Source organism: Triplophysa dalaica, chromosome 5 (genome assembly GCF_015846415.1).
Source record: "Triplophysa dalaica isolate WHDGS20190420 chromosome 5, ASM1584641v1, whole genome shotgun sequence".
Taxonomy (NCBI): domain Eukaryota; kingdom Metazoa; phylum Chordata; class Actinopteri; order Cypriniformes; family Nemacheilidae; genus Triplophysa; species Triplophysa dalaica.
This window is the reverse complement of record NC_079546.1, coordinates 4,302,551-4,319,492: the sequence shown is the minus strand read 5'-3', so window position 1 is coordinate 4,319,492 and position 16,942 is coordinate 4,302,551. Positions and strand designations below refer to the sequence as shown.

The following is a 16,942-nucleotide window of genomic DNA, read 5'->3' as shown; positions in this document are numbered from 1 at the left end:
CAGGACTCCTAATTATAGTTTGTATACGTGTGTGTGTGTGTGTGTATTTACAGTGTCTCCAAAAAAACAAAAGTGACTCTCTGGTTGTCAAACGTACAAAAACAAGTTTATGCTCATGCTTACATGTGTCCAAATATTTTGGGGCTATCATGAGATATGAGACTACTATTTTTTGGACCCCATGTGACAACTACACCGATACAGTCAGAAAATAAGGTAAACATTCATCATGCAGGTAATTATGTGGCATCCAAACATACACAAACAGACCAGAGGACAATCGGGGTTAAAATTCCCATTAGTCCCATGCAGGTCTGTCAATCCCAGCAAACCACACCTGACAAAAACCCCTCCCGTCAACCGTGATGACATCATCTGTCAGCAGCGTGTGACATCACTTACTCTTAAATCAGCACATGTACCAGGCAACCATCTGGCAGACTGCACTACATCATGGATGTAATGGGAACAAGCTCAAGTTTGTTGGCTGTGAGGATACTGGGATTTTGCAACACAAGAGTGTTTCTCAGGTGAGAAGCAATGGATCTATGATGTGTCCACGTGGCATCCTAAGTGTGATTACGGCCCAACCATCAAAGGGATGAGAAGATGAGACGTAATCAGCTGCCATCTCTAGAAATAGAGCGGAGAGAAAGTGAGAGAGAAATAACAAGCGAGGTATCAATGCAAGAAACAAGAAACAAGCTGGACACTGTGAACCCTTAAGCAAGAATTTATAATCTGCTGGTTCGCCGAACCCCTAAAAGTTCAATTATTTACTTAAGGATTTTATACAAGCCTTTAAATAAAAAACTGTTTTTTCTCTCTTGAATGCGGTGTATTCAAATCAATATTTAATGTAATGTACAATCAGATGGTTATCACTGCAAAATAAACCCATTCAGAGGGATATAAACTCCTCCACATTACAATGTATAATAATAATTATGCATTTGCATTTATGACTATCCATACACGACACAGGAAAATACTGTCCAACACAGACAACACATACCTGGCTATACATACAGAGTTTCTGTACGTGTACTCACACAGAAATTGATCACGGGAAACAAAGTATAATGTGTTTGAAGTCTGATACTGAATCACAAATCACATTTTTCCTCCACAATTAAGACGATTCAGAAAAAGATTCCCCAGATGCTTGCACTTCATGAACTTCCTGTATGTTCATATCTACAGAAAGTAGAATTATGTTTGGGTTGCTTTAAGCTGACGGGCATCTATCAGGAGTGCACGAGACAGCGGGTGAGTGACACCGACATGTTTCTAATGTGATGCCATTTGAGATTGGTTCTTCATTAGGCCAATTAGAGGTCGCTGGAGGGTTTGAGACGATGAGACATTCACCCGATTAAACAGAGAAATTACTAAAGAATTACAGCAATTTACTCAGTTTCAACCTGAGCAAGTCGCTGGAGTAATTAATTACTGAGCAATAATTGCTTCGCACATTTGTTAATTGAATATGCTATACGACGGAAAGTAGGATTGGTGGATCAAACGGACTGATATGCACATGAAAAGGGTGATAGGAACCTACTGTAGGAACAGAACGACAGAGTCTGTTCTGCCATTCAAACAAGGAGGTCAATGGTACTTGGATACAGTTTCCATTATCATACTAATACTGATGACTCATCCTGCACTTGTAGGCGTATTTAAACGATTGCCCAGTAAAAAGCTTTCTATGAGAATTGCGCCTTTTTCATATTTCTTATATTTCATACTCTCATATTAAGTTTTTCTATACTTCAACTATTCCAATTCATCCACAAAAATGAAGCAGCAGCACACCTTTCCCAGGCAAGATAACGGTCTATGCCTAAGTAGACTTAATACAGGCTGCTAATTCTTAAAAGTTGGAGAAACCTAAGAGAAGCGAAGAGAAGACTCGTATACTGTAGGTTGTTTTCCAGCTACTTTAAGCGGACAGAGCTGTTTGTTTATGGTTATGAGACGCTTGTTGGCGCTTCAGTTATTTGAATAATGCATCATGGGTACTTTATGCATAAAGAAGGACAAACACTTTGACATCTGAACAGCAGCTGAAGCCAAACTCACACACACAGCCACTGACATCTTTAACCATTTAACACAACTGTGGGTCTAGAATTTTTTACTATTTTGTGGATTTCAATGATAGGTTTAAGACCATCAACATGCTATAAAGTCTTAATGGAAAATACAGCCTATCCTACACTTCGAAATTAAATTTTAACCCAATAAAGGCTTTATATGAACAGAAAAATATGCATCCATGCCTCTTCTTACAAAAAGAAACTTTGTAACAAATCGGAGACAAAAAAAAGTTACAAGCTTTTTGAAGTGGTGCAACCCTTTTAAATACGTTTCACCCAAACTACCTGCTTCAACTAGAAACACATCAACAAAGGAAAACTGTAGACACAGAAATACGTGCAGAAAAACATGAGAACCAGGTGTTCCTTACACTTTGTGTTGGATATACAAGCCGCCCGATGACAGGTGACGAAATGAATTTGCAATCACTGAGATTCACAATGTGAACTAGAAGTCACACATACACAAAAATGCAATTCTTTGACTTTAGCTCTCCGTTCAATACTGTCGTTCCTAGAATGCTTTCCCCTAAAACATCATGATCTAGGACGTCATTACGTAACTGGATTTTATCAATGGGAGGGGACGGAGTGGAGAAAGTGACCAGCTTTAAGTTCCTGGGAACTTCCATTTCTGAGGATAATACACGGTCCATAAACACTACTGCAATCAACGAGAAAGCACAACAGAGACTGTTTTTTCATACGACATTAAGGAAAGCATGCTTGCTTCAACAGATGCTGATCAGCTTTTATCTGTGTTCTGTAGAGAGCATCTTTACATACTGCATTTCTGTTTGGTTTTCTAGCTGTACATTTAGTGAGACGAATGCACTCTAAAGGGTAGTTCTGCGAGCTCAGAAGAAAATTGGGGTTGAATTGCCAAAATTAGAGGACATCTATAAATCACACTGCTTTGCAAAAGCGATCATCATCTGCAAGGACTCCACACACCCATGTCATTTCATGTTTGAATTGCTTCCGTCTGGTAGGCGTTATACGACTTTTTATGCCCACACCTCAAGGATGAGGAAGTTTTATACTAAGGACATGGATGCTATGAATCAGGCAGGTAAGATATTTATCAGATGGTTTAGGAACTTGGACTTTGTACCTACACTTATTGCTTGCTTCCATGCTTTGCATTGGTATGATGTTGAAGTATCTATTGTTAACTTATTAAAATGTGTGCATCTGAAATATTTATATATGTAATTATTGTTTTAGAAGTACTGTTTCTGATGTTTGCATCTTTGTGCAAAAGCACATTTGAAATTTCCTTGGTTTTATACAAACACAATGACAATAAAGAATTCAATTCAATAAACAGTTAGAGAGAAAGAGACTTATGGAAATATCAAACAAGCTAAATTTGATGTCAGAGAAAGAGATTGATGAAAACGTTAATGAGAAAAATACATTTGTGTGTTATATTTTGAAAATAAAGTGTGAAATCTTTGTGTTTCATCTCTGAGGTATGACTGCCATAAAGTGGATGTGTGCCATTGATATTTAAAACTATGATAAGAAATGACAAGAAATCAGGAGATAAAAAGTGATACTCAGATCCTCCGGTCTGTTAATGGGTTGGACCGGTGCGTCATCCCGCCTATATTAGAATTCCGGTTTATAAAAATAGGAGAAGTATTTTTATCCCTAGTCTTCTCCCTCCCTTCCACAGCCCCCTCCTCCCACCCCCTTCCTGCCTACGCTGAATAGTATTAATTGCAAATCATCAGTTCAGCCTAATAATACACATACAAAAGCAACAAAAGCAAGAGAGTGCAAATGACGCGCCCATTAGAATCCATTTAAAGTTCTGAACGCTGGGTAATTTTTCTCCCGTAGGTTGGCGAGTTTTCAAAAACAGTTCCTGAAATCACGGTATGATGATCAGAGGGACAGAGGAGAGATAGCCGGTTGGTTAGTGGGTAGACTGCAGTGGTCCGTTTAGTTGCTGCCCAGATGGTCAGAGGGTTGATCATCGTCTGAGAGCATCATCACAAAATGATACCAACAGGAAAAATATCGGCTAAAGTCATTCTCTAAAAGACTTTGCTTCAGTGAACACTAAACCAATGCAAGTAAATGGCTACCGCCGTTGTTCGATTACCAACATTCTTCAAAATATCTTCTTTTGAAAAACATACTGGTTTGAAACGACAAGAGTGCAAGTACACTTTCATTTTTAGGAGAAGTATCCCTTTACAACCAGTGATTATCTGACCTCATCATTGTCCTATGAAGCTTAAAATAACTGACTATTTATGTTATTTCTAAAAATATATATACATAGAATTTTCCTGCAATGCTCAACTATTGTTATACGTTGACAGGAGACGCTTAAAAATAATTTAAAAACATCCTCAAGTGTCCAAAGACTACGTAAAACCTATAAATCAAACAGTTATACTGTAGAACAGTCCTCACTTAATCATTTATCATCATCATGTATTACAGACTTAACTAATGTTCCTTGCGATTACACTATGAATTCATATAGTCTCTGCTGCCCTCAAGTGGACAAAGTCTACAACTGCACCCAACCGAGTTCCAGTGTCAACACTCACCTTCCACATTAAAACGCACACATCCACAAAAAGCACATGTTCTTATCATGAATATATATGTTTGCATAACACGCATGCATGTTTAAAGTCTAACAGACTTGGTTAAAGACCTGTCGCTGCACATCAAACAATATACACCCTCCAGCCTAATATATTGGCATGCTGTATCATAGGGTCTTCTTAATAATTTACCCTCCTCCTCCTGCTACAAAATTGCATTCCTCGCAGAGTATCAATTGAAGCTCCTATTCATGATTCATGGAGAAAAATTGAAGCTAGTATATTTTCCATTAGCATGGACAAGGCTGGATATGACTCCAGGCAAGGTTTCGGCATGCTTCTTGGTTATGCGACTGAAACAATGTGATACAAGGCTAAAGTGAGCTTTCCATGCATGTCTACACATTCATTTGAATGCGTGTGTATGTACTTATATACATTTATGATTAAAAAAAAGTGTGCGAGGCACATGTATGAATTAATTAGCCTCGCCGAAGGGTGTTTATCTCTCTCGCTTTCGAATTTAGATGTGCGGCGAGCAGTAAGTGCAAAAGCAGGTGATGGAAATTTCCCATCGTGCCCACAATCTGTCCCTTCTGCCAGTAAACTCAGCAGATTGCGTTTCCTGATAAGACAACCAATCCCTTCCATTAAACAGCGTTGCCATGACTCCTGGGCAATAGTGAGGAAACACTCCAAGCATCAAGCTCGAAACCCACCATAACAAGTGCTGCCAAAATAACCACAAACACACACAGAAAGATTAGCACTGCTCGCCTGAGATCCATACTTTGTTATTCCAAAACAATCTATTTATCAACCTGTCTATCATTCAGACTTGGCGGCTCACTTGCGTCACAGCCGCTTGATCAAACACAGTCAAAGGAAGGACAGCGTGCCCTGCTATACCTCCATCCACATGTGCAAGGACGCTCACATCGCAACGTGATTGTTCCACACACACACACCAGGTGTTAAAATGTCCCCTCTCCCATTAAATAGCGTTTCCCTTCTGTTCCTTTCTCCGCTATCACTATAATTAGAAATCAGTCTGAACGACTCCACCGTGTCTGTGTTAGAAATACGCAGCTTGATTTTCAAAATCACACCGCCGACGTTGCCATTTACATTCTCATTACAAATGGCCAGAAATCTATTAGGTTTTTGCCATACTCGCTGTGTCATTAAGATGGGCCATATCTAGAAATTCCTGGAGGCTGGGCCTGGGGACAAAAAGACAGGAGTGATTAATACGCTTTTGAAGAGGAAGTTCTGAGGTGAGGCTGAGACATCCAGGAACCTACAAGAGTGACGGGTGTATGGGTGTATACAGGTACAGACAGAAACTCTCACAGATTTTGTTTACAATGGTAAGCTACAACAGGTTCTGGGTTTAGGGTCATTGATCATGTGTTGGGCTCTGGTGATGGGATGTTGATTGCAAAGATAATTGATTAAAGGTTGAATCAATGTTGGAAATAGCCAATAAAGCATCGATTCATTCGACTTTAAATCAATGACCTTTGCTATCTGGGATAACACACCATTATATCCTGTTGGTAATAAAGCCCATAAACACTAGATTTTTCACCCCTTCATCCCCACAATGGTATGGGTGAGGATTAGGTGTTAAGGGACGGGTTAGAATTAGCCAATCAGACAGCGTGTTTTTGAAAGGGGTGCTTAATCTGACAGGGGTGCGTTTTTGGGCAGGCACAGAACAAACAGACAGAAATAGACCTTACGCAACCCAGTGTGACCGCAGCTGATGAAGCCGATGACTTGTGGTTTCCTCTTTCCCCAAAGTAATCATCCTGTACCCCACTTCAGAGTCATTTCTGCACCTGCAAAGTGCAGAATTATCATTATTACGGCTTTCACACTGTGGACAGGCTATTAAGATAGCGTGTTACTTGAAGGTTGTTAAAATATGTTTATATGTCCAGTTTTAACCAACCAACACCATGTTTGAAAACACAGCTAACGTTAGCAACAAGCTTAAACGGGTTTTTTGGTAGCGTTCACTGAAAAAGCACAATTGACGCAATTACACTAAATTACAAACACAAGGTATCGTTAAACATAATCCTGTGTTGTTTTATGTATAACCCCGTTTAAACTGTTCACCTGTTTAGTTAATTGATCTTAGTTATTTTCCGGCAACATTTGCAAACACCGTTACGTGTTTACATAATAAAGGACTTCAGCTCGCGCTCGGCAAGCGACCTGTTGCGGAACGTTTGTGAACGGTGAACGTCGCTTTGTGAACCTTTTACAGATGCTTTTGAGGTTAAAACAAAGAGGATTTTTTAATCTTCAATCAATTTAACTGTTGTGACGTCACACTCAACCTTTTATTTTTCTCTACCACGATAAACTACGTGAATAGCTTCTACTGTTGAGGTAACCACAGATTGCTGCGCATTTGACGTTGGGTGTTGACGGTTTCAACACAATTGCACTTTTGACGTAGGATCGGTGTGAAAACACCTGACACAAAGGGGTTCATTTTATAAACGCGTGTGAAATGTTGCTTTATAAAGGGCTATAAGTAGCCTTAACCTGTGGTTTAAAAACATTACTCAGAAATAAATGCAGTGTAATGGAACCAAATTATGGGACTACTGAACTGACGTCATTTAATCCTGAAACTGTGACAGAAGATGAGAATATATATACTAAATTTAAACGTAACAACAAAATATTGTTGCCATTTGCTGGCAAAATAATGAGCCTGACGTGAACTCATTAAATTTGAAGAGCACAGAATGTGTTATGAAGTCAAGAGGTACAAAGACAATAAAGGATGAAAAATAAAGGTTGTGGATTTTTTATGGTGGTAATTAAACTGGAATGCAGTCGGTGTAGTGATAATGTCATCTTGGCATATTAAAACCGCACAAACAGACATGAACAAAAACTGGAAAACTTTTTTGCTTTTGCAAAAGAAAGAATACATGGGTATTTAATACCAGTCAGACTCTTTTACTCTTGTGTACACGCTTGTAAAAAACTCAAGATGTCCTCTCTTGGTTGTGATACCTTTAAAAGAAGCAACTAGATGAAGAATTGGTCCCAAAGCATACACAGTAACAAGGACAAAATGAGTTTTAACTGCAACACTTTGGGCACTGCAAGAGTGCAATTCTTTAAAGCTGATTGTGTCTCAGGTCAAGCCTGGGGAATTTCCAGCAAGGAATGCCATTCTCATCATTTCTGTAGCATCACTCTCCACAGCATACAGAGGTGTTTCATCACTTGTTTAGAGAGGCACTACATTTATATTTGACAAATAATCAGATAGCTATAATTCATACGTTACAGAAAATGCTCATTTTACACTTAATTACTTTAAGAGCATAGATCTAAGCCTATCTGGGAAATAAACAAAATACTGCTATTTTAAATAGAAATCAATGGTGTCTTTCAAACACTGACCTGTTGAACCTTCTCCTTGAGGAAACGTCAATTGATTAAACCTGCAACCTCTTATTTCTCATTAAGGCACCTCAGCAACACCTGGGTACTGACATTGTGTGAGATTGCCCTCTAGTGCCTGTGAATGAAATTACTACAACAAACCACACAGACATATTATTCCAAAATACTTCAGTGTATTACATGTATTTGATAAACTTAATAGATATGTATAAGTGTCTTAAGTAAACTAAAAAAGGAAGATTACATTAATAAACAGAACAGAACAAACACACATCAAATGTAGCAATTAAAACTTTAATATGCCAGCACAGTTTTATCAAACAGCAGGTTAAAATATCAAACAATTAGTCTCTTCATACATTTCTATTTTAAATCCGTACATATAAAATCGCTCTTAAACATTGTGTCACTGTAAAAACGGTGGGTTTTCAAACATTCACATGCTTAACGGCTTTTGCTACGCCGCTTGGTACAAAAATCTCATCTAACCAAATCACACAACTTGCGACCAGTTCAGACCCAGTGTGAGCTTAAAATATCTCTAATTTGAACTAAGCCTGGCTCCAGACCTGATCCAGACTCTTTTAGTGTTTAAGAGACAAATTGTGTTATTGCATCATAAAAATAAGACCAGTTTTAACAACAGATAAAAAAGATTAAATAATTGAGCTGATAAATTATGTCTGCAAATGGTCCGGACAGTAACCTCACTCATAACAAGGTTGATTTAATGTAACATGTAGCATCCTTATTCACTTCTCTGTTCAATATAACTGCTGGGCTGTGCAAACACGATTCATCATTCACTTCACTTCCTTCAAACATTCAGTAACTTCAAAAAAACGACGTAATACAAAATAAGTTTGGGTACATAACCGAGTGTGTGAAATGAACACATAATAAGTGTGCTTACATGCATGATCGTTCACCGGTTATGCTTGGTAACTCAACAGTGTATTATCAAGCAAAGGTGATAAATGCAAATATTGATTGGCACACGTGAGTTTTGTCATCTGAAAACACCTATATTATTGAATTTGTGGGCATATCCCAGACTATTTTTTTGCATTGGCTTGTTTTTTATGTAGTTGATTTTTTTACATATCAGCGTCATATTGCACATGTAAACACACTTAGAGTCACTTTGGGTAAAGCGTATATGCACATACGGAAGACAACTGGCACATGATCATGCCGATATCAAACGAGAGGTCCTGATTGCTTGTGAAAGCAGCGAGTGAATTTATCATCAAAAGGTCAGGCACGTGACATTGTCGGTGAGTCCCGTTTCTTCCGGGACTAACAATAGAGTCTTTCCATAGCGAGGCAGGTCCAACCAGTTTATTCAAGGCACTGTGACATGGAAAGGACTTCCGGGCACCATCTCTTCTCCCCACTTGACTATCAGTATGTAGTCTCCTTTCTCCTTCACCGTGTATGTGACATTGTACATTCTGTTGCCCATGTGTTTGACATACACTTCCTCACATGGAGTTTTTGGCCCGTGCACTCCTACCATCAACATGTTCGTCCCTATGAGTTGAAAATAAAACCAATTATTCATTTGTATTTAAAATTTATTTACATTAACATTTATGCATCTGCGGAAAAAATGAATAGATCATTTCAAAAACCATTATCAGTTGTTCTGAACTTACTATTTATGTGTTTGTGTTTAGGTAAAATTGTAATTATTGTTTTATCCTCTGAACAACTAATAATATTTCTCCCAAATTTTAAATAAAACTAAAAATTGGAGAAACGTTTTAAATTACAGAAAAGATGCTCTGTAGTTTTTCAGACCTCAAATACTGCAAAGAAAACAAGTTCATATTCACTTTTAAGCAATACAACATTAACATTTATACATTTTTTGGGGGGAAAAGTTAAACAATATTTTTTATGTGATAACCTCAAGTTTTATCACACTTTTCATTTGTCTTGTCATGCTGTCAGTCTTTCACATTAATGTTGGATGACTTTGTCACTCCTGAGGTTTGGTGTTTTTTTCATTGAAATTCAACAGACACTGGACTTGAAGGACCACAACACGCATAGAAATGCTGATTAATTGAAAATTTGAAATGGTCTTTTAATGTTTCTGCGTCTGAATGTGTTTGTGTGTTATTGTACCTGCTTTACTGCAGTCGACTGTGAAGGTGTTCTTCTGATCGATGAAGGCTTTGGAGAGACCAGCCCCCCTCAAGACCACTTTACTGGCATCAGATGAGAATTTGGGCAGAGAGGAGAAAGATCCAGCCACTGAGGATGATTTTGTGACGGTCTCAACCAGCACTGAGGATGTCTCGTGCAGAGAGTGTCCGCCAGACAGACGTGCACCTGCAGAAGTAATATTAAAATATTAAATTAAAAAAATATAAAAAATAATTAATATTAATATTAAATATAATATAATAAATATTAATATATACAATGAAATATATGTTATTAAAATAATTAATGTTAATATTTGATATAATATTAATATAAATTATTAAAAATAATACATATTAATAAAAAATCTCATTATAACTGTGCGTCTTTATTGAAATAAATATACGTTTTTTTAATGTATTTATGTATATTACACTGGGAAATTTTAGGAAGGGGAACATTCCACCCACCAAATAAAAATGTATTTGCATAAATACTTAATTTACACATGAAGTTTATCCTCTCAATCTCATATACACTGTTTCATAAATCTCTATATTTTTCATAATCTTATTTATGTGTCAAATCCACTCCAGCATTTTGCATTAAAATCCAGTCTAATCATATAATCTCATAATCATGTTTTCCCATTTTAGCATTGGAGCTATAAACCACATTAAGCTTGTCTAGTCACTGCGATTTATGACTTTACGCAACAAAAATCGCCTTTATTTATCGTTTGCTTTGTACAGTCGAGCTATGTTGTGTGTGACCCCTCACCTGAGACTTTGGCTTTAAACGGGCTGCCCACAATATGCTGTGGTCCTCCGTATTTGATGGAGATGAGGTAGCTGCCGGGAGCCATGGGCGTGTATGTGACCTTATACCCCTCTGGACACTCCTGACAATCCATCTTTACCTTCGATGGGCCATCAATTGTGACAGAAAGAGCACCTGACCCAGCGTTACATGTGTTCACGATAAAGTCTGAGGGAACGCCTGTGGTAACAAAAGATGATTCTCAACACTTGTTTATGGCAATCTTAATGTCACCTAATGCACAGCATAACAGTGCTCACATACCTGTAGTTCCTCCTTCCAAACCAGGCCCGAAAGCAGTCACCATTCCAGGATCTCCAGCTTGGCCGGGTTCTCCAACACGGATCTTGAATGGGCTCCCTGGGATGTGGCTTCCGTTAAAACGGACATCGATGGAGTGGACACCGTTCTCCCGTGGAATAAAGCGTATTGCATGTTTATCTGCACAACACAAAATATAGAACTAAATGAGGAATTGGAAAGTTTATAGATTCCATTTTTATTATGTGAAGTCAAGGGAATCGTGGATTAACACACAGGACAAAGCTGATCTTGGATCTTAACTTGGAGACATTGCATACATTATGAACTCCAACCCCGTCTGTAGGCTTACCGTTGTCTAATTCAGTGATGTAACACTCCTCCACAGCTCCAGAGGTTGTGTGTACCTTAGCATCAATCGCTCCTCTCGCTCCATTCAGCTGCACTGCGAACGAGGCTTCTTGATTCACCTTGAGACCCATTTCCTGCACAGACAAACATACATGAGTGTGATCTTTACTTATATGTGTGCATGTTTGTCATTTTTAGACATAAATTCTGTGTCATCTTATTAATTTCCTTTCTTTATCCATCTCTTGCCTTTTAAAGGTCCAGTGTATGAAATTTAGTGGCATCTAGTGGTGAGGTTGCGAATTGCTTTCAGCAGTGAATATATGACAAGGTTTAGTGTTTTGTTTTTGCCATTTTGTCATTGTAGCAAGGCTAGATAAAACACACTGTTTTTGAAATATCAGTCTTGCCAAGAAAAGTCCCCTAAAAACAGCTTACAAGACAAAACACAGCACTCAATAATCACAATGGCAGACATAAAAGATATCTGCCAATACTCAAAGCATATTCTTCTTTCTGTGAGAAAAAGTGTGAGGGTAGGCTTGTCTCGTCTGATGATAAACTGTGAGAACCCTGCTCTGTCAAGTGCACTTACACGCTCTCAGAGTCTGTTGATAAAGAAGCTGCCATCGGTATTCAAGGAGTCCCTGAACCCATAGAATCACTATTCCTGTATGTGTGTGTGTGTGTGTATTTGTGTGTTTGATGTGAAATCACTCACTTGCAGGCTGGTCACGGTGAGCAGCCGGGCGTCGTCTGACAGTGATGCAATAGGTACAATGAAGGGGCTGTCTGGGATGTGCTCGTCATTAAATTTGATTGACACCTCATAGTCGCCTGGTGTTAAACATATGATCATGTCAACAAAACCGAATGTGTACTGGGTTAGATTATATTTGTAAATTATTTATAAAACAATCCCCTTTGGAAGCTGGAATTAGCATCCACTGGTCTTACCGGGTTCCTGTACCACGTAGGCCACCCCGCAGGACCCGTCCTTACGGTCCTCGAAGGAAATTTCGGCTTTGCTGGGCCCTTCCACAGCTATGGACAAACCGCCAGCACCAGCCTCACGCGTCCAGATGCTGAACTCAGCTAAACATCACACAAATATGTCATTATTTATAACACTTACAGTTTATGTACTATAGCACACTAAAGCATAGAGTACTGAAATTGGCGTTTTTGGTGAACTGTTCTTTTAAAAACTTATAAATGTTCCCTAAATTCCTGTTTCTTACCAGGAACTCCTGCCACTCCCCTGTCCAGTCCAGTACCACCAGCTCGAACCTTGTGGGCTCCTCCCTCTCCCAGCGGTCCCACTGTAAACTGGAAAGGGCTTCCGGGAACATGTTGGCCCCTGTATTTGACGTTGACGGTGTGGGGCCCCATTTCATTAGGCACGAAACGCACGCTGTAAGTGCTGTCCTCTCCCTCAATGATCTCAGCGTCCTCCATCTTACCGCTGGGACTTGTCACCTGTGCCGTCATTTCCTGAGTACCTGACTCACCTGAGAGAGAAGAGAGTGAAAGGAGGAAGACAAGCAAATAAGAAAGAGAGACAGTCAGAAGTGAAAAGAGGAAAGAGAGAGAGGAGAGTCATACAAGGCATTTCACATTTCTTCTATAAATTCTGTGTTTTTGGCTGGACTGGCTGCACAGCTCAGATTTTCCAGCTCGGCTCTCCTGTCGTAAATGTTAGTAATGAAAAAGCTGCGCTCGCTCCCAATGAAAACCCCAGAGACATACCGTGGCATCATCCCAGACAACCCACAGTATTGCAAGTATCGCACACACACACACCCTCTGATTGTCGGGCCTGGACGCCGCTGAAAGGGCCCAGCGTCTCTCTGCCCAGGAATCCCCCGAAAACATCTCTGAAGGGGTCGCCCCCCACCTGGGTGCTCTCCTCCACCCGCACCTCGCGTTTGGTCTCTCCCGCACGGGTCTTGCTGATCTCGGTGCGCTCCGTGCGCGTGTATGTGTGACTGCTGCGGGTGAAGGTTCGAGTGTGCCGCTCCTGGGCTGATACCATCTGAAACCAGTTCCCTACAGTCGGGAACCCCCAAAGAATGAGGAAAAGGAAAGAAGAGAAGAGAAGGAAGAAAGGAAGTGATGATTAAGGGGAAACAGGAAATGGAGGCTTTCTATCTTTCTTCTTTCCGAATCAAGAGACAGGAAGTGACACGTGTAACAGTGAAAGCTGGTGAGAGTCAGGTAGAAAGAGAGGGAGACAATATCTTGACCTCTCCAAAGCCATGACCTTCTGTTTTCCTCACACTACCCTCTCGGTCATGTTAAGGAACACTCCTCACCTGGAATCTTAAGGTTGAGGTCACATGTGCTGCCCACTGTGGCGATAGAGGGCGCCTGTCTCCTTCTAGTGATGCTCTCCTTCATTCGTCCCTCACCTTGAACCTTCACCGTAAATGGACTTCCTGTTGAATAATATAAAATTAAAGAGCCGTCTAACTCAGAAGGACTTTTTGATGTCACTGATGTACATTTCGAGGTCAGCGACGTACCTGGCACATGTTGGTCTGCAAATTTGATGTTGATGATGTAGGTTCCAGGCTCGGTTGGGCAGTAGGTCACTTTGCACGTTCCGTCTTCCACATCCGAACAGTTGATGTCAACTTTGCTGGGTCCCTCGATGGACAGACCCAGACCTCCATAACCTAATGTGTGAACAAGAACCAAGATGCTTAACTTAAGTCACCTTTGAATTCACCAGAACGCAACATTATTTCACTTAATGGTGGACGCTCTATATGACAGAAGTTTATTCACCTGCACTCCTGGTGTCCACGATGAACTCGGCCACTTCGAAAGTGTGTCCTTCAATAAGACCTTTCCCAAACACCTTCACCTTACTGGCGTCTCCGATCTCCGACTGGCCCACCATGATCTTAAAGGGGCTGTTGGTTACGTGTTTTCCGCTTTTCTTCACGCTGACCACATGCTCGCCCACTTCTTTAGGGGTAAAGGATATTCCTAAGAGCAAATAAAGAATATTCCCATGGTCTGAATTACTTTTTTCTTTTTTTTTATCTAACAAAAAACAGAAAGGCTGCGAGGGTTTGGCTTTACATCAAAAGCCTTTTGAGAGCTGATAGTCAATTCCCTTTGAAATCGCAGGAAGGAGCTCTTAGTCTCCAGCTAGCTGGAGAAACACGAGCATCACTTCATCCAAAAAGTTTCAGGGTTTGAAACATTTTTGTTTTGAAAAACCTCATAAAGACTTTTTGTGTCCTCAAACCAATTCTTTTAGTTTTTAAAAGTGCTTTAATCAATGCATTATCAGCAAAACATAGTTTTGCAAAATGTGCAATTCTAAACCACCAAACAGAGTTGGAAAAGCTCTCAAATTGTTTTCCAAACACTTCCGTCTTGTCTTCCCTTGTTTAACCCTAAACTCTTGAAATTGGTTATATACCTCTATGTCAGGTATAGAAAATATACTGTGCCAAAAAATTTTTTTCTAATTTTGTTTAAAGACTTTTAGTCCAAATACAGAATTCAAAATATTGTAGAGACAAGTTTAGCCAAGTAACGCTTCTTGGTTTCCCATAAACGCTCCATGAGCAGTAATGTTTGTTTATGTTGTCACTTTGAAACCGTCTATACAGTGAGCGAGTTCTGGTTTCATTGTGTTGGCCCGTGTCACTCACCGATGTGGCGGTTTGGCAGTCTCTTCAGCAGGCAGGGCTCTTCATTGCCCGACGGGGCTCTGATAGTCGCGCTCAAAGAGCTCAGATCCGTCTCTGTGATCTTTAGAGAAACGTCTGTGGCCGTGCCAACATTCAGCTGAGATGTCCTCATGGAATCGTCACCTTTAACAACAGGTGTTAAAGAAATGTGAAATAAATTAAAGAAAACTGTATTTACATTTTAAAGAAATTTGAGCCTTGTGAAGCTTATTGTGATGATAAAACTAATGATATTTACTATTAAACATAATAAAAATAAAGTAAAAAAATAAAGTGATAAAAATAAACTTGCTTGGTGCAACCCCTGTGCTATTGCACATAGTGCAGTGCCAAATAAGTGAGAGTGAATGAGAGGGGAAACAGGTACTTCCTGTTACTAAAAAAATGAAAATGCCTGATTTAGCAGCGCTGCACACCTGCGGTTTTGAGGTTAACTTCACCAGGTGTTAAAACACACACACATTTAACACTCATTCACATTTACAGGCATTCATAAACACACATCTACTAATTTTGTGATTCAGAGACTTTTTAGAGAGACAAAACTTTGCCCCTTCATTCTTGCTCCACCTCTCTCTCTCTCCCTCCTTCTCTCTCCCTCTCTCCCTCTTACATGCACCACATACCTGTGATCTTGGCTGTAAAGGGGCTTCCAGCGATGTGCTTGTCATCAAACTTGACGATTATGTTATAGTCTCCTGGGGCGGTTGGCAGGTAGGACACAGTGCAGGTGCCATCTTTATTATCCTTACAACTGATCTCTGCCTTCGAGGGGCCCTCCACTGCCAAAGACAGACCGCCTGAGAAGAGACGAGAAAATGCATAGTTCAATAGTCCCACCCTGTCTAACTTGCTTGCAAGCATGAGATGCTGTCAGGTTCAGCCTTTTACCTTCTCCTGCATCTTTAGTGATGATTGTGAAGACGGCGGGTTTGTTGACCATGCCGTGACTCAGACCGGCCCCGTATGCATTCACATGCCCGCTGTTAATGGCATCCACATAGAACTGCAGTGGACTTCCTGTAGTGAGAAAAAAGTATGTTACTTCCTGTTTTATTCAAACATTTCATTAAGGCAGTGTTTTACTACCTGGTATATGGTTCCCATCATATTTAACGTCCATCTCATGAAGGCCTTTCTCAGTGGGGGCGTATTTGACTGTCACCGTTCCGTCCTTGTTATCGGTGATGTGGGGACGAGCAGACTTACCGGAGGGCATGCGCACCTCACCTGGAACAAGACAAGAGGTTGCTTGGGAGTTCACAAATACTATAATAGTACATCTCTCCTCAATAACCCACATGAGTGATGTTCATGTCTACAACTTAAAAAGCATTTTTATCTCTATCCTCAATAAGAGCAAAATAATAATGATTAATATCTCATTTTTATAAGTGTTAAAACCTGTAATCTCCCCCTTCTGCACTGTAAATGGAATGACCAGATTAAAGGGGCGGAGCATTTGCTCCATGTTGTCCACCGCATTAACTGGCTCCTCTGTGGCCTGGAGGAGAAGAAATTTACAGTAAGCATC

The 16,942-nt window shown here is 40.0% G+C and overlaps 1 protein-coding gene across 10 annotated transcripts in view; it reads right to left on the bottom strand.

The window, feature by feature from the left end:
* Positions 1-8,391: 8,391 nt before the first annotated feature.
* flncb (filamin C, gamma b (actin binding protein 280)) overlaps positions 8,392-16,942 on the bottom strand; it is a 40,130-nt gene continuing 31,579 nt past the window's right edge. For 7 of the 10 annotated variants that reach the window (XM_056747670.1, XM_056747671.1, XM_056747674.1 and 4 more), the window contains 17 exons: positions 16,813-16,912; positions 16,498-16,638; positions 16,300-16,428; positions 16,035-16,208; positions 15,370-15,531; positions 14,489-14,692; positions 14,224-14,376; positions 14,014-14,136; positions 13,502-13,747; positions 12,940-13,209; positions 12,656-12,793; positions 12,420-12,535; positions 11,700-11,832; positions 11,351-11,527; positions 11,048-11,266; positions 10,247-10,453; positions 8,392-9,646 (listed from right to left, as the gene is read on the bottom strand). In XM_056747670.1, the coding sequence (XP_056603648.1) occupies positions 9,459-9,646; positions 10,247-10,453; positions 11,048-11,266; positions 11,351-11,527; positions 11,700-11,832; positions 12,420-12,535; positions 12,656-12,793; positions 12,940-13,209; positions 13,502-13,747; positions 14,014-14,136; positions 14,224-14,376; positions 14,489-14,692; positions 15,370-15,531; positions 16,035-16,208; positions 16,300-16,428; positions 16,498-16,638; positions 16,813-16,912 (2,880 nt within the window). In that variant the 3' untranslated portion in view covers positions 8,392-9,458. The remainder of the gene's footprint in view (positions 9,647-10,246; positions 10,454-11,047; positions 11,267-11,350; positions 11,528-11,699; positions 11,833-12,419; positions 12,536-12,655; positions 12,794-12,939; positions 13,210-13,501; positions 13,748-14,013; positions 14,137-14,223; positions 14,377-14,488; positions 14,693-15,369; positions 15,532-16,034; positions 16,209-16,299; positions 16,429-16,497; positions 16,639-16,812; positions 16,913-16,942) is intronic. The other 3 variants (XM_056747677.1, XM_056747680.1, XM_056747681.1) reach the window with 1 other exon arrangement.